General features: G+C 41.8%; 1 protein-coding gene across 1 annotated transcript; it reads left to right on the top strand.

The window, feature by feature from the left end:
- Positions 1 to 1107: 1107 nt before the first annotated feature.
- On the top strand, positions 1108 to 22278 carry si:dkey-112e17.1 (uncharacterized). Its single transcript, XM_051423398.1, has 7 exons — positions 1108 to 1278; positions 10881 to 11857; positions 14203 to 14254; positions 15647 to 15770; positions 17118 to 17260; positions 19717 to 19953; positions 20825 to 22278. The coding sequence occupies exons 1-7, from the start codon at positions 1198 to 1200 to the stop codon at positions 21512 to 21514; spliced, it is 2304 nt and encodes a 767-aa protein (XP_051279358.1). The 5' UTR covers positions 1108 to 1197; the 3' UTR covers positions 21515 to 22278.
- The last annotated feature ends 32 nt before the right edge of the window (positions 22279 to 22310 follow it).

The following is a 22310-nucleotide window of genomic DNA, read 5'->3' as shown; positions in this document are numbered from 1 at the left end:
GAAATGGAAGCTGCTAAACTTTGTAAGGAGTGAATGTCTCCAGTCTGTGTTCCCAATAGCCCTCAATATTAACTATATATATTCTTTTTTTTTAGATCTCTTCCTCTGCATTATTCTACAAGGATGCATGTTTGATATCCCGAGTGAGGGTGGTTGAAGGACGTCACTTTGGAGTAAAATTAAACAGTGTGCATATACCTTCCTTAATGTCACTGACACTGGTATCTACCAGATCTACCAGTTGAGTCTCTGAGATTTGGTGCTCTCCCAAAGACATAGCCTACAGGATGGCTCTCTAAAGAATGTAGTAATAGCACATCAGAAGAAACAAAGCAAGCCCCCCTGTGTTTTCTTTATCTTACTAAATGAAATATAAGTAGGCCCATTTGTTCTGGTTATTAAAGAACTCAAACCAAATTCAAGTTAAATAAGTTATATCAAGTTGATATAATCTTTTGGAATCAATCTGATTCATGCATATATAAACATACACAAATAGGGTGGTAGAAGCACACAGACACAAAACGTATTGTGCACAAGTTTAAGAAAAATAGTTCAAAATGAGGCTATAAGTCTCTATAAATTATGGTGCAACAATGACTAGGCCTATTTGATTTGCTTACTCTTTAGACTGCTTTACAAGGGCTAAAATAGAATTCTGAAAGACAGACGAAATAATTGTTAATTCATTCGTGTATTCATTCATTCAGACTGCACTGATTACATATAGGCAGCTAAAACGATAGTCTACCACAAATAAAACAATCTGCGCATTGCTTTATGCATGAGGCAAGCAGATTGAAAGAAACTGAAGGAAAAAAAATCCTAATCCTTTATTAACATCACATTGTGTATCTGCTAGATTGGATGAAGTATGGAATGGGAGGCTAGAGAAATATAATAACTAAACCTAATCATATAAGTGTATGGTCATTAATTGTACTGGCTGGAACTACAGTCATACACTCACGCAATATAAAGTTTTTAATTAGATTTCAAAACAAATGTCCCAAATAATAGTTAAGTTAGCATAAAGTAAAGAGCAGCAGAGTTTTCATGTAGGGGTCTGGTCCTGTGTTCGAGTTCGCCCATGAACGATGGAAGCGCGCTCCCGATACTTCAGGTGAATGAGAGGGAAGCAGAGGAGCGGGATACGGTTCACTGTGCGTCGCATTAAAAAGGAACAACTAGAAGAAAATGACTTGTGTTACGTCGCTTGGGGCGCATGTTTTTGTGACAACATATCTACTCTTCGTGATGGGATGCGTTGCACAGAAAGTAAGTTTTCATTTGTTGACAATAAGCTGACAATAATTCACAAGCTTTACCTCCAGTGAGTTGAGTACCGTGCTGACTTGCATGGAGAGTATCAAGCCACGAACTCCGTTTGTAAACCTTGATATTCAACAATTGTTTCCTTCTCAGCAAACATTCCGACCCCAAGGGACTTGAAGCAAGTTATGTTAGGAAAGGTTAGATGCTACTATTCATTTCGGCAGACATCCCATGCCCAAGGGAACTCTTGCGTACGCTACATTTAAAATTGAAATCTAGTTCGTCTGTTCTGTCAACGATTTCGTACGACCAAAATACAGTACACTGCTGTAGGCGGTAGAAAGAAGCGGTGCGTATGAGACACTTTTTAAAAGTTGACATTTTTAATACTGTAAATGCTTTATGTTAGATAACATTTAAGCCGACTGTAACACAAAACAACTCTGCATCGGAAAACCTCTAAACCCATTTATTGAAGTGTAGAAAAGTTTAGCTGTTAGCGATGGACTTTTAAATTTACAATTTTTACAATTGAGTTTTGCGCACGTTCTGTTTGATAACAGAAAAGGACGTAACATTACCTCCTCTTACGCTGCCTCTGTAATTACGAAAGTTGTGTTGGAAACAAATATAAGGAGGTTATCAAAATGGTTTTATAGTGAGCTGGTGATCTGAAACAATGTCTGTCCTTAACATTTAGCCAATAGCACATCCGCCTCATGTAGCATACCTATACACTACTGTAAATGTTTCTTTTTAAAGTACGGTTTGCATTTCGAAGAGGGAAGTTTGGTTTCTTTGTTTGTTTTATAAAAATATCCCATGTGTTTATTTAACACCCCCAAACAGTTAAATCCAGAAAAAAAACCAGTAGCGTTAGCCATAGCCAAACTTTTTTTAATCACCTTACATCATGCTGACTTACTCTTGTCCACCTTTGGCATTCTCGGCCAAATTCGGAAAGCTTTTGGCTGTATTGAAACATTTCCCAACTTCGTGTCACATTGCATCCTCCAGGGCTTTCAAAGGGATGTTTTGATGGCACTGGCATGTTTTGATGTTATTGCACTTCACAGAGTTAGAGAATGGCATGCAGAGTCTAAACTGCTGAAATGAGAACCACATTGAGAGCATGTAAACCTTATGTTGCACTTTTCATACTCATTGAGGCGAATTCCCAAGCTTTGCCTCTGACATGCGAGGGGCTCATGATCAAAAGTTTGTGTCTGAAGAAACAGGAACAGCAAACAGTCTGGGGTTGCTTCTCGGGCATGTTTTTCATTCAATCAAGGCTCTGATTCATGTTGGACATGTTTTAGCTTCTCCTGTGGTATTGTCAAAGCTCCTGCCAGGTTTGTTTGGCTTAGCCGTGTATGGGTGCTTTAGAGCTGATTGGTTGAGGTTTAAAAGTTGTTGAGATGCCATAACCTGTGTCACTCTATAATTTCGGTTTATATGGATACCTGCACCATAAGAATAACCCCACATGTGACTAAGGAGGACAGGACTTGTTGATGTACAATGTCAGCCACCTGGAGCAATCATGTTTACATAGACTCCATGGTACTTGCTCCTGAAGAAAGTAACAGTGGTGGCTCATTGCTCAGAACAGCAAACACTGTCTGTAATAGCTAGACGATGTATTGTGTTGGAGTGTCATGTCCATCCCTAGCAATGTAAGCTGTCCCTGCTGGGGACAAGTCTTTCCAAAGGGTCTCATATATTGCTGTGGATTCTGATTAAATGTGTGATGCAAAATAATGTCCTGCATGTGGGATAGTGGCTGGTGTTACAACATATAAGGATCACCCTTGACATAGATCTCCTCTAGGACATCAAGAACACACTGTCAGCTATGAGAAGCTTCCACCTGTCAAGAATTGTCCTCTTCGGCTGATGGACAATGGCAGCTCAGCAGCACAATTCTTGGAACTAGACAACAAAAGCCCTTGGTATATTGAATTGTCAGCATCTCCAGCTTTAGTTCCTGTGTGCATAGGGTGCTCACTATCTTTGCAATTATCTGCCTGAGGGGGCACGGTAAATGATGTCTTTGTCCTCCGCTCCCCTTTTGTATTAAGTTGATTTTTGGAACAGCATAAACAAGCTTGGGATTTATTCTATCCCCCTCAGAAAAAAAGGGAGGCATCCAAGTCTGTCTGTCCACAATTCAGCACTGTGGACGAGGGAGAGTGAATTTGATCGTTGTTTTGTGGCTCCTCTCTGTCTTTCAGAAGGTTTTATTTGCGGTGGAAAGAGGGGACATTCATCTCCAATTGAATTGAGTTGTAGGACCCCAGTGAACTGTAAATTCACTTATTCCTCCTATGGATTGTCTGACAACAGATACTCAGTGTGTCAACAGATAAACATGTCACAGTGTGTTCATGAACTGCAGTGGGACTTTAGGGAAGATGAAAAGACCAGGGCTAGAGACAGAGTGATGAACAGAGTAAGTGAAAGTCGTCCTGTTGTAGATGCAGTCCTGTCGATTGTTCAGTAGAAAACAAACTTTGTTTTCAATACTGTCTGCGGTAGCATCAAAACTTTAAGATGCTGCTTTTGCTTATACTGAATGAGGTTTTCAGGTGGCTGAACCACACTGAGTTAATGGCTGATAAAAACATTTTAGCTTTCACAATAAAAGCTGTAGTAGCAGCATTTGCTTCACTTCCCTCAGTTGAAGGTGTGACAGTGACAGTACCGCACTAGGGATGCTTATTTTATCTCATAAACACACATGCACACACACACACACACACACACACATATATGTATGTGTGTGTATTTTTTTTAATGCTAGATGTGTATTATATATGTATGTATGCTAGGCATCTAAATGCCAGGCATCTTTGAAAAACCCAGTTCAACAAAACTTAACACTATTCTTAAGGTATTTCCATAATGACAAAAAAACCAAAACAAAGCAGAGAAAAATAAATATGTCATTTCCGGCTTCCTGTTTTGCAAATAGAGTCACAACTTGACAAACAGGATAAAAGTCTTTCTGGTCGTGCAGCAGAGGGACTCTTTTTTTCATCCAGATGGTTAGAAAAGTCTTTGCGGATTCTTGAGATACCTTTAGAACAGCAGTAGGTTTTGTTAAACAACCTTCTGGGTTTTTTAAAGGTCGCCTGGTATTTATTTTTTGGAAAATCAGATGCTTAGCTCTATGTCTCAAATATAATGCTAATACATAAGAGGCACATACTGTGGCTGAGTCAATGCACAAGAACAGCTAAGGTGAAATAGGCTCAGTAGACACAAGAAGATAAATTAAATTAAAATATATCATTTAAATTTGGAGGACTTCAACCTAATGCTGATTGTAGGATTTCCTCTGAAGAACAAAGTTAGATCACTACATTTTGAAGAAGAGTGGTTCAGCTTTGACGACAGTTGTCAGAAAACATACTATATTTAAGTGTTGCTGGAGAAGATATTAAAAAATTAAGCTTGTCTGGCAATTTTGATGCTGTGGTTGCACTTGGAAATGACTCTGATTGATTGCAGTTTAATTATGTCAGTACAGTGCAGCCCAGCCTACGAGATTGGGCTCCTCACCGAGGTGCTGCCGACGGACTAATTATCATTGATGCATTCACTGGACCGCATTCCAAAATCTGGAAAAGATTTCTCCAAACTGGTTGAAACCACTGTGGAGATAAGGTCATGATTTACCACAGGGCTCCATAGGTTTAACAGCTACCACAGCAGCAGCTCCTTTAAGAAGAAATATGTTAATAGGTTTTACACCACAAACACGGAAGAGAGAGCCTGCATCTGTCCTCTCGCTCACCCGGTCGTATATCCTTGCGAGTTTGAGGACCACAGCAGTAATAATTTCCAGCGTTCCACTTTTCCATGTAGGCTACTGTGAATGTCCTGTGATTGCTCTGTAAATAAAATGTTGATCGAACATGGATGGGCTCAAAGAGGCCTTTCATAAGTCACTCACGATGCGCACGGTGGTGGAAATGTGCTGAGCCAGCGCCACAGTGGCCAATGAGGGCGACCCTAGAAATGCCTGGGCTTAATCAGGCCGCCACACCAGTTGTTTGTAAACTCACCCTGGCTTGAACCAGAGCCACTGACATGAGCCCACCAGGAGAGGCATTGACATCACAGGGGAGATATGTGATAAATCCTTGGCTCGAGTATCAGCGCTTTTCACAGCTGTGGAGAATGACCTCAAGGAGCTTGTTTTCTATCTGTGTATTTGGAAGGAGCTGTACAAAATATAAAAACACAAATGAGGCATCTGGCTGACATTGAGTTGCAGCTGCTGACTCAAAAATCCCATTCTGACTTCTTTTTCTCTGTTTATGATTGGTATGATGGGAGAAACCAGTGGTTTTTTTTTTTTTTTTGAAAAGAGGAGCAGTTCGTGACATTTTCTATGTTCTGTGTACCCTGCAAGCTCCAGCTCCAGCTCCAGCTTTAATTTGATTTGTGGTAAGATTAGTCTCATCCCTGCCATTGATTTTACAGCATAAATTCTTACATTTTCTATTTCACTTTTTCTGTCTGTTCTAATATGACTGATATGAAGCTGCATTATATTATTGACTATATTTTTTTTATAGTTTTTCTCCTCAGGTCTGTATCACTCAGATCTCAGACCCTGACTGTCAAATGACTTGATTCAATTAAAGATAATGGACATTTCATTCAGCGCAGGCTACAAACTACTGGTCCACAAAGGTGTACTATGTTGATATTGGTACAAATGTGAGACATTGAGTGCGATTGTGAAGCATCCTGAGTGGACTGCTGATGCTCAAGCACTAGCCTGTGAAGCAGTGTCACTTTTCTCCTCCAGTAAACAGGGCTGGTGAGGATTCCTGCCCCCTTTTGAGGGGCCCGCCTGCCTGTTTATGAGCCAGTCCTGGGCTGTTTGTGCATGAGAGGCAGAGTGTGTGTGTGTGTGTGTGTGTGTGTGTGTGTGTGTGTGTGTGGGTGTGTGGGGGTGTGGGTGTGTGTGTGTGTGTGTGTTTTAACAGTACTTCAGCAGAAGCCAGCTCGTGTTACAGAGTTTTCACAGTGGTGTCGTCAGCCTGGGTGGTTTAAAAAAAAACCAAAAACATGTTACAGCCAACAGTTAGGTCAGACTGCAGACTTCTGTTTTGTCAAATAAAGGTATACTGACAAGTAGTGTTTTTTTTTAGCTTGTTCACTGTTACACTACAAATCAAAGTCTAAAAGGAATTGTTTTTTGTAACAGGTACAAGCTCGGATGATATTCTTTTAGCCCCCCCCAGAATTTAAGTTTAATGCTCAGATACAAGTTTGTAAAAACTACCTTTTTCTTTTTTGTTCATCTCATATCTATTCCCCCCATGTTTTTATTAGTTTTAAATAATATTTTTAATAATAAATAATATTTAGATTCAATTTTAATATAATATTCTAATATAGTGGTGTATAGATAATGTAATGGTGCTATACAAATTCATCAGTTAGTGGATTTAACGTAGCCTCTGCGGTAATTAGACACTTATGAACCCCATCGTGGAATGTGATTGATTTTAAAAAAAGATGTACTGATGCAAAGTGAAAACGATAGAACAATACTATTTGTGCAGGGCCTCCTAGTAATGACAGCAGCTGGTCTGATGTTTCACTGAACAAGTCATTTTAGACAATTATGTGCTCAGTTGATCTACTTCTGTCCAGGGAAGCCCCTGTCAGTGGCACAACTGGGGCGCAATGACCAGCCGGCTCTTATGTAAACTTTCAGCTTGCCTTGTACTTATTAGCATCACTTCATTAAAATATTATCCGCCCTCCCCGTTTGTGGAGTGGCTCACCAAAATGGCACTGCGGCCCATTGTTCCGCCATGAGAAAAGGCATCCTTGAATAATTAGCGGCCTGCCAGTGGAGCGGCCTGTGATGTAACGGAACTGAGATGTTTGGCATTATAAGAATGTCCCATTTCCATTCGACACTGTGGCACTTTGGGGCCCTTTCATGTGTAGTCTAGCATGCACATCCCAGGGTGCTGGGGACCTCCCGGCCGCCTCGTCCTGGTGGGAGAGATGACACAGTCTCTATCCATGACACGGTTTTCTTTCATCAGATGCAAAATTTCGCATCATACAAGAAACGTTTTTGCAGCATCTATTATTTTTTTTTTTTTACCCTTTAAAGTTTCATTGATTTATCTACTGTAGGGTGACGAAAACAGAGTGAAACAAGTTTGTAAGGCAATTTTAGGAAAGGCCAGCAAAGCAGCAACAAAGCAGAGAGAAATGAGCAAACATACATTCTCTCACCACTGGTCATTTTTGCCCTGAAAAAGGGACACGGTGTCCTTCTCTTCCCCCTGTTATGCCCCCATGTTGTGAAGTGGTTCCCCTCATTGCGCAACATTGCTGCAAACAGTGTGAACCCCAAATCGGCTTACTCTCTCTAACCTCAGCAGGAATGGCATTTGGCCCGTTCAAATGTCATCCGTGTAATTCTTTGCTGTAGCACATTAATTGATTGTGAAGTGTGTAGGCAGTGCAAATGTATGTCATAAGCTAATGTAATTACTTCCAAATGTCAGTCAGAGAGAAAAACCACAAAATAAAACTATCATTAAAGGACTATAATGATAAAAATTTATATCAGAATTGTGGTAATTTGAAAAATTGATATTCAAAATGTGCAGTTTTAAGAAGACTTTTGGCTTTTACTATAGCAGGCTGATTTGTTTCACATTCAAACATTTGAATTTGAATTTGTCTGTTGCAAACCCGCATTAGCGTTCTGTACACAATCCTTTGGGTGACGATTAAAATGTTTTGTAAGCAGCTTGTTGTACCTTTGAAAGTATTCTTGCCATCCGACAGACCGCTGTCTGCCGGGAAAGATTAAATGTTTGCCTGAGACGTAACCAAAATTTTAATGGAGTTCAGACTGTGCCTGCCACTGGCATGCCCTGAGCAGTGGACTTAACATACAGTACGGCCCAGCATAGACAGAGAGTAGAAAAGCAGCCCAGTTTGTGGAAATATCAGACGCATAAACACTGATTTTGCCCAGGGCAAATATTTTATCATTCATGGCAGAAAGTAGACACCTGTAAGATCACAAATATAATTCTGAGTAAGATACAGAGTGCTGAGGTCACAGACGAGTCTAAGGAAAATCATCATGTAATGATCATTTAATTTAAGTTCAGGTGTGGACCTGTTGCTTATGCTTTTTTTCTTTTTTTTCTTTACCATATATCATTGTTAAGGGCAGATGGTGATTTTTGATGATCTTTTCTTGAATGAAACTCCAATATCAGAACAAAATCACTCGGAAAGCAATATGTCTTAAAGCTGGAGTACATTCAAGCCCTTGCCAGATGAGTTCAGGCAATTCTGATTAAGCCTATCATTGCCAGGTAAATCTCCCTGTATTTCGTGGTATATGGAGTATTTGAATCTGGTGTCTGTGGTGATGGAGCACCATTATTGATGTGTTTTACATCAACCAGCAATGTGGGCGCTTCTACTCACCAGTGGAAGAGGCCCAGTCATCCTAGAGTGGTGGTCGATTAGCTTGCCAACCCCTGGCAACGAGCCTAGAGGTCCATATTTCATAGTTCACCCGTACAGAATCAGATTATTCTCCAACTCCATCCTCTACTTCGTAGACCCGCCATCAAACCGTCCCGGCTCCCAGGGCCATTCGGTTAAGCACTGGCCGGACTACGGGAAGTAACTCCGGAGTTGTCGGAGAATCACTAAGCATATCTATTATTCTGTTGGCCAATGGTTGTACACTATATGGACAAAAGTATTCGGCTACCTGACCATAATACCAACAGGGACTGAAATGACATTGTATTCAAATACATATACTTTAATATGGAGTTGGTCCACCTTTTGCAGCTATAACAGCTTCCACTCTTCTTGAAAGGCTTTCCACAAGATTTTGGAGTGTTTCTGTGGGAATTTGTGTCCATAAGAACATTTATGTTATCAAGCACTGATGTTGGACGAGAAGGCCTGGCTCGCAATCTCCGTTCCAGTTCATCCCAAAGGTGCTCGATGGGGTTGAGGTCAGGGCTCTGTGCAGGCCAGTCAAGTTCTTCCACACTGAACTCATCAAACCATGTCTTTATGGACCTTACTTTGTGCGCTGGGGCACAGTCATGTTTGAACAGAAAAGGGCCTTTTGATATGCTAAAGCATTAATGTAGTCCTTCACTGGATATAAGGTGCCTAGCCCAAACCCTGAAAAACAGCCCCATACCATTATCCCTCCTCCATCAACTTCACAGTTGGCACAATGCAGCCAGGCCAATAACGTTCTCCTGGCATCAGTCAAATTCTTGTCTGTTTTGTGTAATATTGCTCACTGCTAGAGGGGGAGACAAAAGTTCTGCACTGCAGGTTTAACCTCTTACTTTTAACATCCAACAGAACACACACACACACACACACAAGCACACACACACAAGCACACACATTATTGTCTTTAGTTACGTCGATCGTGCTTCCCTCCTTACCCTCTCTGACCTTCCATTTGTCAGTAATATGTTGTGGCCTGGCTGTGAGGCTCTCAGCTGTATCAACTATGGAGAGGGCTTTTGGTTTGATCCTGATGACTGGAGGGTCATCCAACTGCCAGTGGTCCTCTCTTCAAGTCATGATTGAAAATTACATGTATATTTGGCTATTTAAGATATACTGAAAGAGGAATGCCTTTGATAAATGCATTCAGATGGGGATATATGGTCCATGGAGCAATCAAAGTGACTGTCTGGCTCTGTCGACTGTGTCCCTGTTGCCCTCTTTGCCCCCCTCAATCTAAAATGCATTCTCAAAATGATCTCTCATGCTTTTAGTCTAGTCCAAAGCACAAGCGTCGCCTGCGGGCATTGGTTTGTTACCTGTCTGGCATGGGGGTCCACCAGTCTGGGTCATTCCCACAGTCCAGAACTGAGGCCAACAGGAAAGCTCATAAACACACAGGCCCCCTACAATGGTCTGGTCCTCAGCTCCCCGGCCCAGCAACACATCTGCCTCTGCTTAGGCCCCAGGTCCCCCTTACATCCCCACACACCTGGGAAGAATTACAGCTAGTATGTTTGAAGAAATACCCTCCCCAGGGTTACCCAAGCAGGCAATACAGGCAAAACACAGACTTTGATATAAAGGCAGAAAAGCAGGGTTGAATAGTTCAGTTTCAAGCTGGTTTATGTCAGTGAGTAATCAGACCACAAGTCGAGTGTATTATTTGCTGATAGGTACCTTGGTTGTTGGTGCCTTTGACACAGAGAACTTAATCACTTAGTGGCCATTATCTGAATACATGACTCAAATCAGAATTTAGACAGAGTGTAACATAATTCTGGTCAACACTTTAAACATAATGCTGAAGAATGACATGAATGCTATGTGGTGCCAGTGGGAATCAAAAGCCTTAACCTTGGCAGTATTTGTGTTGAGCTCTAACTGTAGAGCTGTATGACTCATGTTCATTGTCACTCTGAGGGGGGTGGGGGGTGTCAGTATTGTATTGTCAGTAAGTGCCTAGAACAAACCTTAAAATGTGCTCATAGTGCCTTTTAAAAGCAGCGTTAAATTCTGACAGGATTAACTTAATGTGATTCGTGTTACAGGTATACTTTGACTGTGGTGCCAAGGTGGATGTGGTGGATGTCCAAGGCCTCATTCTGTCCCCTGGCTTCCCCTACAACTACTCCTCGGGGACACACTGTGTTTGGCAGTTCTTTGTGCCTGTTGATTACCAGCTTATTCTGGAGATATTTGACTTTGACGTGTTTGAAAGCCATGATGCGGCCGCACAGTACTCTGCTTTCTCTAATTTTGAAGAGGATGAGGCAGAGGAAGAGGTGACTTTCACTCCTGACAGCTTAGTGGCTGATGAAACTTCCTCAGAAGCTAAAGATCCTATGCTTCGGAGTGTAGGGGATGTCACAAAGACTCAGCAGTCCTCCCAAGATGGTGAGGTCAAGCAAGTAGTGGTCCAGGAACAGTCCACAAAGATGGAGATAGCCAAAGTCTCAAATTCTGCCAAAAGATCTGCAGAGATCTCCTCGGTTCTGTCTTCGCCACCTCCTCCATCTCTTCTCCTCCTACCTGGGGCTGCACCTCCAGGGGACAAGGCTGTCAACTCTGCCTCCTCGTCCCACCTCAGGGGAGACGTCAACCCCAGTTCCCATCCAAGCACAACTGTGGAGGAAACCACGCTTGCCTCGCCACACTCAACTGACACTCCAGCTGTGAGCCCTGAAACCCAGCACTCTGTGCTTGACGCCTGCCCCCATGATGTCCTCTACATCTCAGACCTCATAACGTTCTCCTCCAGGTTCTGTGGGTCCAACCGGCCACCTAGCAGTCAGCTGGTTTTCGGCTCTAGCCAGGAGATGGTGGAGGTCATCATGGAGCTCATCACCACCACCCACTGGGGCCGCGGCTTCGCTCTTCTTTTCCACTACCACAATCTGACTGAGCCAGGGGGGGACCACCGTGCCTCCGCTCCCACAGCCGGCAAGGTAGACTCTCTGTTGGCTGCTGTGAGTGGAGCTGCCTTCTTCGCTATGATACTTACAAGTGCCCTCTGCATCGTTTTCAGGTAACAGAAGAACTATTTGATGTAACCACCATATAGTAGACTTAATCCAATACAGTTTGACTTAACTTGACTGTTACTGAATTGCAACAACACCATAAAATTTAATTAAATTATGGTTGCTACCTAAGCTCAAAGTTGATGCATTAGCAGAACATTTTGTACAAACATTCCTGTTCCTCGGAAGATATATCCTAATGACTTTGGTGATCCCTTGAATTTATATCTAGCGCCACCAGCAGTTTGACATTTTTAATTCAGATTGAAATGTTTCAACAGCATTCAGATTGACATACTTGAACTTTGGTACAGGCATTCATGGTCCCCAGAAGATATAGGCGAATGATTATTTGTTGATCCCGTCATCTATTCCCATCATCTATTCCCATCATCAGACTGAAAGTGTCATTTGTCCAGTGGCCAAAAACCTGCAAAACTAATAACATTCCTACCAGCCTTCACTGTACTTAGCTTGCTGCCTCTTAGTAAATATTATCATTCTAACAAGCTAAAATAAGTTGGTGAACAGTATACCTGCTAAATGTTAGCATTGTCACTGTGAGCTTGACAATACCATAAAGCTCAAAGCACCGTGTGTTTAAGTACAGCCTTATAGAACCGCCAGCATGACTGTAGACTCTTTAGTCTTTTTTAAAAAATGTACAGTATCTGGTTTTCTCAGATAAAAGCTTCATAAAGATAAACCCTCAAGGTCCACAATAGATATTCTCTTGAGAAAAGTCTTACCTTTGATTTCTCCCATGAATTAAAATGGGTTGATCGAAGAGTAAATGTGCAGATGCACCCACTTGCACATACACAGTCACCACTTTGTTATGTTGACTCAGCTGGAAGCCTCATTCCCTGATGTGGTGACCCTTGGAGATTAGTTGGGTTTGGCTGCAACTGTGCGGCTTCCTTGATGTGGAGCATTCTCACCATAGACAGCGGGGCATTCAAGGTACAGCACCTGGCATCAATTCCAGCACACAAAAACACAGAGGCTGCATGAAAGTGAATGGGCGGGGAAATGAGGGGAAGAGGGACAACGAGGAGAATTAAAACTCAATGTGAGTTCGGTACAAATAGCATTCTCAGACAATCAAAAGGTGTAATTTACAAGCTTTTCCCTCTTGTCCATCCCAGGGGACAATGAACACAAGCTGAGGGGTTAGGTTTGGATGTTTGTAATACTATCTGCTCTGACAAGGTGGCTGTTTTATCCTACTGGTCTAGATAGATTCAAAAACCAGGAAGGTTTAGATTTAGGTTTAGCCTTGGTGTTGTGCTTGCTGTGAGAAACACCCCTGTTTAATATGATTTGTGTTAATTTCAAATGCAGCTCAGTGTCTCCAACTCATCTGTTAGGCACTAATAACTCCATGGGTTCTCAGTATTAATGACATGGAAATTGGAAACACGTGTTCAATAAAATGAAAGTGTAATTAGCAAGAACAACAACACGAGTCATTCAGAAGCCAGGAAATGCATTACCATGAAACGTCAAGCTCATGAGCAGCCTCAGTTGCTGTTTTTTCCCCTTCATTCTGTTGTTCCCTATTAATTTAAATGAGTTCACAGGAACCATTGGAAAACAACTAGCCTGGCGATCTAGTTTAGATCTTGCTAGTTTTGCACCAGTGAGATTAACTCCCAAGTTCCCCTCTGGTCAGAAAACAGCCAAAGGTGGATGAGAGTCACAGCTGGGGTTGCCCTAAGATGACCCGTGGCTGGTAATGAACTCATTCAGCTGTAAGGGTAATTTTTAATAACAGGGTACTTGCTCAATTATTTCTGCAAGCTTCATTGGTTCATATGGGCTTAAGAATATGACAGAAAAGCATGGTAAAATAAGTAAGTGATATTAGTAATTTGTAAAAGAATCTAATAGCCACTAGTGTGTCTGTGGAAACAAATACTGAACATGGCTATCAGCAGTGATAAAGTGACTGGTGCATCCTTACAGGGAAAAAAGCAATGCAATAGCAATAACAACTACTATGTGAACTGCAGGAGTTGTGGTATGTGTGAATGCAAGATTGTGGTGCATTCTGCTTAATCATCCAACACCACAATAGAGCAACCATTGAAGGGGAAATAGCCACGGGTATGTTGGAGCTATTATATATTGAGTGAGGTGGTTACTATGTCAAAAAGATCTCTTTTTGGTACAGTTGTATGCAGTGTCCTATTTTACATTTCTGGTCAAACTGTGAACACCAGAATGATTTTTATTCTTGGGAAAACTCAGCCAAGAGTGGAAAAAATAGGGGACATTCATAAAAAGCTGGTTTTTGGATATGTCTGTAATTATAAACCGAATTGCTGTGGTACTGTATGTTTTCCAGACCCAAACTGTGTCCAAAAAGAGCCAGCTCCTGTGCATCCAGCAACTCTGAGGTACAGACACTAATCTTTCCATTTCTTCTCCCTTTGTCCTCTCTGCATGTCACTCCCTCTCCTCCCCTACCTGTCTTTCTCTCTCTATTGCCTTATTTGTCAGACATTCCTCTAAAAACAGAGCTTTATCTGGGATCATATTTTAATATTCCTTCTTTTTTGCCACTGAAGCCAACACAGTCTACTGTTGTAGCACTGCACCCTTCAATTCCACCATAGCCATACTACCTCAGGTTCACACCAGGTTATATAGTTCACAAAGTTTTGATCAACCTGATGATGAAGCAGGAGGGATTTTAAAATATGTGTTATAGTGATTTGCATCATTATGAGCTTTAAACTGCTGAAATTGGCACTTGCTCTTATTTAGATTCTTTACATACATTTCTGTGACACCCTAAAGGCTGTATATCAGTAACATTATCTCTCATTATCCCTGTCAGTTGTGTCTTAGTAACAATTACATCTTGAATCGCAGCACCAATTTTACACTTTAAAAACTACACTTACACTTGGAAAATCTGTTTACAGGTGCATGAAACTTGACATTGTCTGAATGTTCTCAAGATATGTTGCTTGAGTCAGCATCGGTTGGGGACGAACACTAGTTTGAAAGTGAAACAAATCTGGAGTTGTGGAGTTAAGCAGATCACTCTTGCCAGCGCCTCATCTCTGCTGCAAGCTTGCAGCTCAAAACACTAGGTAGCTCTAGCACAACACACCTCAATCTCTGACCTGAACTGTTGGCGGTCGAGTTGCATTATGGGTAATGTAGGCACCAGGTTGAAGGATGAAGAATGCCTGGAATAAAAAAATGTGTTTATAGGGGTGAAATGCTACATTGTTGGAGTACTCTGCACTCAACAATTAGTCAAATAATCAATTATTGTTTCCATTTACATCTCCAAACATTATTTGGTTTCAGCTTCTCAAAAGTAGGGATTTGATTCTTTCTGTGTCATATACAATAGTAAACTGAATATCTATGTTTTTTGGACATTGAGAAAAAACATTTGAAGACATCAACTTGCGCTGGAAATTATAACGGACATTTTAGACGTTTTAGACAAATCAAGTTAAGTGCCTAACCAAATGAAAAAAGATTCATCATCATCATAGTAGTTTAACTACAAGGATATAACTAAAAATAGACATCACATTAGTGTGATTTGAACTGAATAAATGTAACACTGTTAGATAGTATTCTTTATATACCATGTAAACATTCAATGTATACATGCATTTGATTTGACTGCCAATGTGCTGTGCTATGGCTCTGTGCAATCCAAGACACCATAGGTTGATTCTCTCTGAGCATGTTTGCACTGCTGGTATCATGACGAAGCACCGTGGATGAACTGAATGACGTGGTGCTGTGTGCTTGTGTTGTAGGTGCCAGAGGGAGTCCAGAACACCGGGGCTGAGGTCAGCGAGCTTCAGCTGATGGCTGAGAATCAGACCAACCTGGAGGCGACCACGGAGCAGGACAACAATAACGACATCCCACCGCACACAGGTTGAGAGGACGCGCACCTGCACACACATGAATGCACACACACAGTGGATAGACTCATGTATTTGATTGCTAATGTTGGCCCTTTAAAAAAACAATTTAAGGTACTTTGTGGTTAATCTCAGTTCCTCTTGCAAACTTCTAAGTTGTACACTATTGCAGCAAGCCCAAAGGCCACAATTGCACATAACTGCATGTCAATCATTTTGATTTATATTTAAACAACGTGTTTAGACTTTTGACTACAATCATTTTAGGAATGATAATAATACCTCCAGGAATATAAATCTGCCATTAATTCATTTCCTGGCAAAGCAATGATCTGATAAAGTTTTAGTGCTGTGGTTTAAAAGTGAAGGCCTGGGGTTTGAGGAATGTGCCTCGATTGCCTTGACATTTTTCAGGAGATGCCTTGTCAGTCAAACAGTGTGGGACTGGATTTTCTGCGAATGAGTATCTCTAGGTGGTGCTCTTTCTATGCTCATCTATGGTGGTTATCTCTGCTAATGCTAACCACCCAGTTCTTCTTCTATTTATTCCAAGCAAATTGCCACTGCTGTTTCGGGAAATGGAAACAGGAAATCTCTCCTGCCTTCCAGGAGTTTTCCTAGGAAAGATTGACTTAACACTGACCGTTACAAGTTTTCATGAACCATTTATAAGTTGAATCACTATTGTGTTTTAAATATGGCACAAGATATTACTTTAAATGAAAACAAACTATGTATGAGGGGTCAGTGTGTAGAGTTTTTAATGGAAAGGAAAATTACATTTGTTTTGCAGCAGCTTGATCCTGGAACAGTCCAAAGGCTTCTCTCTCTCTTTCTCTCTCCTCTCTCTCTCATTCTCTCTCCTCTCTCTCTCACTCTCTCTCTGTGGGACTGAAAACAGGCTGAGAGATTTGTGGGTTGTGGCATTTAACCCACAAAGCAGCCTGGGAGTAGTTTGAACAACAGGGGAGTACAGTCCCATTCTCCATGTGTTCCAGTCATGGTGTAAGGAGTTTACACCAAAACACACAGCCTATAAACAGTGAAGGAGTTGAGATTAGCCTACTCTGCATGTTGTTTCACTGAACCAGTTAAATTGCAGTACAACATCATAAGCCCTACTGCTTACAGTCCTTAGTTAAAGATGCAGGCAGCATGAAATCAAGGTGGAGCATTGGTACAAATACATTTTTAATGGTGAAAACTGTTTGAATGTGTATGTAATTATAGTCCAAAACTGTGTAAATAGTGCAAATAATAACTGATTTCTCTGAAATTGCTTGGATTTGAACTTATGTATACAAATGCTCATCACAGTACTCAATATATTTTGTCTGCATTTTTTTCTGTTTCTCTGCAGGCAGTGCTGGTGGTGACATTTCCCAGAATGCAGAAGTGGACCTTTCCTGCAGCGGTTTGACTGAACTTGACCTTGGTGCGGATGAGGTTTTCATTGTATCTTCAGCCCCTAGCCCAAGCAGGCTACCTTTCTCACCCCATACAGTAAGGCCCAGTTTCCTGCAAAAACAGTTGTATTGCCTGTGTTGCCCTCTATTAAGCAACATTCAGGAGCCCTAAAAAGCTACATGCTTTGGCTTTATGGGTGACAATATCAGTTACATTTGTCCAATACGTTGCAGCATTCCCATCAGCATCAGCTGTAGACTGTGTTTAGTGATAATTGGCAACACTCGACAGACCAATGGTGTAACTTCAACACTCTGCCTGAGACAGACTTCTCTCTATCTGAACGTAGCTATACAGTGAACAGTGAAAATGTCTTTTTAATCTTGAGGCCAAACTCTCAGTGGGTGATCTCCTCGCTTTAGGGAAATGATACCTGAACCAATGAACATCAGAGGTGACGGGGCATTCAGTGCTTTGAATTGACCCAGTGTTCCTAATAAGACTGACACCAGTTTATTGGCGTACGCATAGTACAGTCTAAAACTATGAAAACTATGAGGACATAAATGGGAAATGAGGATAATTAAAAAGATGGGAGGAGCGTTGAGGAAGAAGCAACAGTTCGACCAGGCATTTTTTTCTCTTCTCTCTTTTGTATTCTCTTGGAATAAGTGTTGGCATAAAACAGCTCTGGCAGCTTTTTGAAGGACTGGCAAGCTTTTCTGCAGCCTAGGCTAATGGAGTATTATCTACAGAGCCAGATTCCCAGCTCCAATTGTGTGTGTGTGTGTGTGTGTGTGTGTGTGGTTGTGTCTGTGTGTGTGTGTGTCATGTGCGCTTTGGCACACAGTGTGTGGTCTGCCTGTGTGTGTCCTCAATGCAGATGTCCATGTAAATAATGTTTGACAAATGTTGCTTGGTCTAATGATGGCACTGAAAAATGCCAAATTTATCTTCTCGATGTCATTGCCAGGTAAACTTGCAGGTTAGCGAGGTATTTTCATGCCAGACACCCTCAAATATGAACACGTATTAATAATGTTTTTGTTATTTATAACAACCTCTCTTAGGAGGAGCTTAAGTTCTGTTACAGTAAAGCAATGAGGAGACTTTAAAACCTTTCTTGCTGTAGGCCGGGTGATGAGATAAAGACAGAGAAGTCTGGATCAAAATGCTATTGTACATTCCTCGCTATCCAAAACTTAATACTGACCTATTTCAGCTGTTTGTAATTTTTTGTCTGGGGCATATATTGAGTGTCTCCAAGCAGCCATTAAGGGTCTCAGACCCCACCTTTGGAACCACACTTTGTGAGTGATTGTGTTTGGTGGCTGATTTTTCACCTCGTGTGTCAAATCTAAAAGTTGCCATTGTGTTTGTGGGGCTTAAGTAACCAAAAGAACATTTTATTTAAACCCCTAGCTAATTCTTGTCTAGACAAAGCTAGCTGCTAGTGACTCTGAAGGATTATCTGGACTCGTTCTGTGTCTGATGGTTGCAACCCCTAAAACCTTCCCCCTCCCCTGATCAACAGCAGCTGACCGATCAGCGAGGATAACATGCACTTTGCACATCTAACCTGTCACAATCACAATTAACCTCTCCTGGTTGCTCAAGTAAATATGACTTCGCAGTCGCAGTACAGTTTCTCTCAAACAGACATTTGTTTGGACCTGTATTGTACAGTTCAGATGGTAAGAGTGGTGCATACACAACACCACAACACGTTCCAAAGCCCCTGCTGTTCTCTTGACAGCTTTAATATACTTAATAAATAATGATTGAGATCAGTACGTGAGCCACACGCGCTTAGCTGGCTGGCTGGCTGTGTGACTGAGCGGGCCAAGCTAATCAGCACTGTTCGGTCTTGTTAATCCATAAATGTAGTACACAACACAATCTGCAGGGAGAAATTCAGGTGTGAGGAGGTAATGTAGCAGGTGCAACCAGCAGACTGGCAGCCGGTCAGTTCCCAATATTCCTACCCCGACTACTAGATTCTTGCATGCAGCGATACATTTTTATTTTTGTCAACCAACTTTCGTCTCTTGGCTTGGCTTCAAATGAAATATACCAAATACCAACACCAAAGATGCGTGCATGATTCAATAACAAGCCTGCTGCTCTGTGCAGGTCATTGACCATTGCAGCTGCAGTTGAGTACTTGAGCATAATGCCACCTCTTATATGTGAGCCGTCTTCATCCCTAATTAGGTTGTTTATACTTTCTAGGATACTCGTGTTTTTTAGCCTTTGTTCTACCAAAGCTAAACTGTATTTCTTCAGCACTTTCTTGCTTGGTATTCACAAGTGAACACATTTTCACATGTGGAACCACAGTCTTTGCTTCTGGACACTGAGCAGCTGGGGGATCATATACATCATGGACAAAATTAGCATTTTTTAAGCACCTCTTAATATAGTCTTCTGAGACAGCTGAAGACCCAGCTGATGATATAGCTTCTAATGGGTATGTTATGTTAAAAGCCCTCTGCAGACAGGCCTGGACTACACATTTTAATTTATACATTTATGCATTCTGTGTCTCCTAGCGGCGGGAGAGGTTTCTGCGGCACAGTGACACTGGTCCCAGCCCTGCAGGTGACTGGCCCTCACCAGACTCCACCACGTCACCCTCTAGTGCCAGGTCCACCAAGGACGGCAGCGGTGCCAGGCCGAGAGCATGGAGCGTACGCACCTTCCAGGACTTCCTCCCTCCACTGCCACAGCTGCATAAGAAGTGGTGCAGCTGGAACTCCACTAGTCCCTTCACCAAGCTGGTGGACAGCGTCAGTACTAAAACCTTTTGATGTTTTCACACCCAGGACTGTTCATTGCATGTGATGAGGAGTGGTCAGTGGAGTGTGTCGAATGATGATTTCATTTGTTTACAGTAAATGATCTCGTCTCTGTAAAGTTTACTTACTTGACTTAAAAGAAAAACTGACTTCCTACTTTATTAATGCAGTTAGTTTTGATTATCAATAAAACAAGTGTTCTCTAGAGTAACCAGGACATCGGGTCTCGAAAGACAAGTGATGGATTTTTTCATACATTACCGAGTTGGATGTAGAAATTCCAGATATGGATTTCTCAAAACCTTTACACATAGAAATAGGTTGGATTTTATTTGTTGATACCACCAGGAGTAAGTAAGAAAATGTTTTTTGGTAATTTGGGTGAACTGCCCCTTTAAGAAAATTCTTGAAACTGTTGAAATTTCATTTGAATTGACAGATTATTCTATCCTGTTATCTGTTCCATTGATTTAGGGAAAACTAGATTTTAGGGAGAAATGATTTCAATAGCAGGAACAAGCTCTGTTTCCGAAATCACCATCGACACAGCTGTATATTTATTATCAAAACCTCCTCTTCTTTTATTCAACAGTAGTATTTTCTTGTTGTTTTGGGGCATGCAGAATAGCATTTACACACATCACAATTACTTTTTATAGCATTAAAAGCACAGCTATGATTTAGAACATTAAAATGGCTACAGGGTCCTGATATTGTGCCTGCTGGCTCACTGGCGGCCTTACTGGGACAGTTGAATGGAATGGAGCCATCTTTAGTGTAATTAATTACAGAATTGCCTTTTCTCCAGTCTAAATGTCTGTAAAAGTCTTGAGGGTCTACAAACAGTCTTATATCATTGCAGGCTCCATCCAGTTTGGTAGCTGACTGCAGAGGGGCTGACAGCAGGAAGGTCTTCTCTGATGTTCACCTGGAGGCCAAGGCAGACAACAGCACCATCTCTGACTCATCCATCAGCAATGCCTCCTACCCCCTTACGCAGCCTGCCCAGAGGCAACGTCGTCTCAACTCCACCAGCAACCTGCGCCGCTCGCGCTTCACAGGGCCTTGCTTTGGCCTTCTCTCTGGGACGGCAGACCCAATAAAGGCCTCCGGGGTTCCTCATGCCCAGGGCTCACCATCTGAACACAGCCCTGGGTCTTCTTCCTCTACCCAGTGTCAGAGTGAGAGGCGCGAGTTCCCAGGTGAGGGCGATCACATCAGCGTGCCGGTGTTTGCAATCTCTGAGGAGGAGGACCGGCAGCCTCTGGTCTCAGCTGAGCACCTGGACCAGACCTCTGCCTCCACCGTGCTGAATGGATTGGTTAAGGGGACACATGAGGGGAAAAGGCCTGTCGTTGGAAGCACCAGCCTCAGTCCCCAGAGCCAGAGGGCCAGACCAGAGTGGAGGCCATGGGGTAGCCAGGTGTCAGGAGGGGTTGGTCCACTCCCTTCCAACGCGCTTAACACCATGACCGAGGCAAACACAGTCAGTGACAGCCAGCCGTCTCTCAGTCAGTCCACAGTGCTGTGCAGTGTGATCAACCAGATGTGACCAGACGGGCTTTAAGTTGGAGAAAAGAGCAGGGACTCTGGTGGGCCAGTTATGCATTTCTGAACTCTGTTAGTGCCACTGAAATATATAACCTACTTCTTTAACATCTGAAATCAACTTTTACAAAATGATTACTACATATACTGTAGCCTCCTGCTTTTCACTAGTTGTTTTCTATTTTTATAAAGTTGTGTTATGACAAAGATGGAATAATATGCTGCTTACTAAGCCAAGGCACTGACTGCTGTGGTATTATTTGTTAAAAAAAAGATGACTGATTGCCAACATGAACAAAAAAGTATTTTCTGAGTGAGTATTCCATAACCCCAAACTCTTAGGAGCACTTTTTAACCAGATTTATTAACCAGTTTGACGCTATTTACAATACTCCAACCATTGCACTTTGCTTTCAGTAGCTCATTCATTGTGGATTTTGTGCTGCCTTGTGCCAGATTCCTGCTTTTTCCTTAATGTGTTTTTTTTTTTTAGCACAGGCTAATAAATGCTTATACAATTACTTATTACCCAAAAGTGTTCTGCAGAGCATAGATCGTACATTAATATAAATGTTGCAACAGTGTATGCATACAGTATGTACTCCTAAGGCTCATACTGGATTATAAAAGGGAAATCATAACAGTGAGTAAAAGCATATAGAGTACTAATTTACACTATTATGTAGTATAAAAAAGATAATTAGCAATCATAGTATTTAAAATGAGTTATGAATTAATGTTAAGTTTTAATAAAGGTTATGTCATTCACATGTTGTGTCCTTGATCTGATTCGAGATGTT

Source organism: Dicentrarchus labrax, unplaced genomic scaffold (genome assembly GCF_905237075.1).
Source record: "Dicentrarchus labrax unplaced genomic scaffold, dlabrax2021, whole genome shotgun sequence".
NCBI lineage: Eukaryota > Metazoa > Chordata > Actinopteri > Moronidae > Dicentrarchus > Dicentrarchus labrax.
This window is presented reverse-complemented; position numbering and strand designations above follow the sequence as displayed.

What these genes read in the sequence shown, in the direction of transcription:
- si:dkey-112e17.1 (XM_051423398.1), top strand. Translation starts at nt 1,198, where the DNA reads ATGACTTGTGTTACGTCGCTTGGGGCGCATGTTTTTGTGACAACATAT. An exon ending in TGGGATGCGTTGCACAGAAA is followed by an intron (nt 1,279 to 10,880) that starts GTAAGTTTTCAT and finishes TTCGTGTTACAG; the next exon opens with GTATACTTTGACTGTGGTGC. An exon ending in GCCCTCTGCATCGTTTTCAG is followed by an intron (nt 11,858 to 14,202) that starts GTAACAGAAGAA and finishes TATGTTTTCCAG; the next exon opens with ACCCAAACTGTGTCCAAAAA.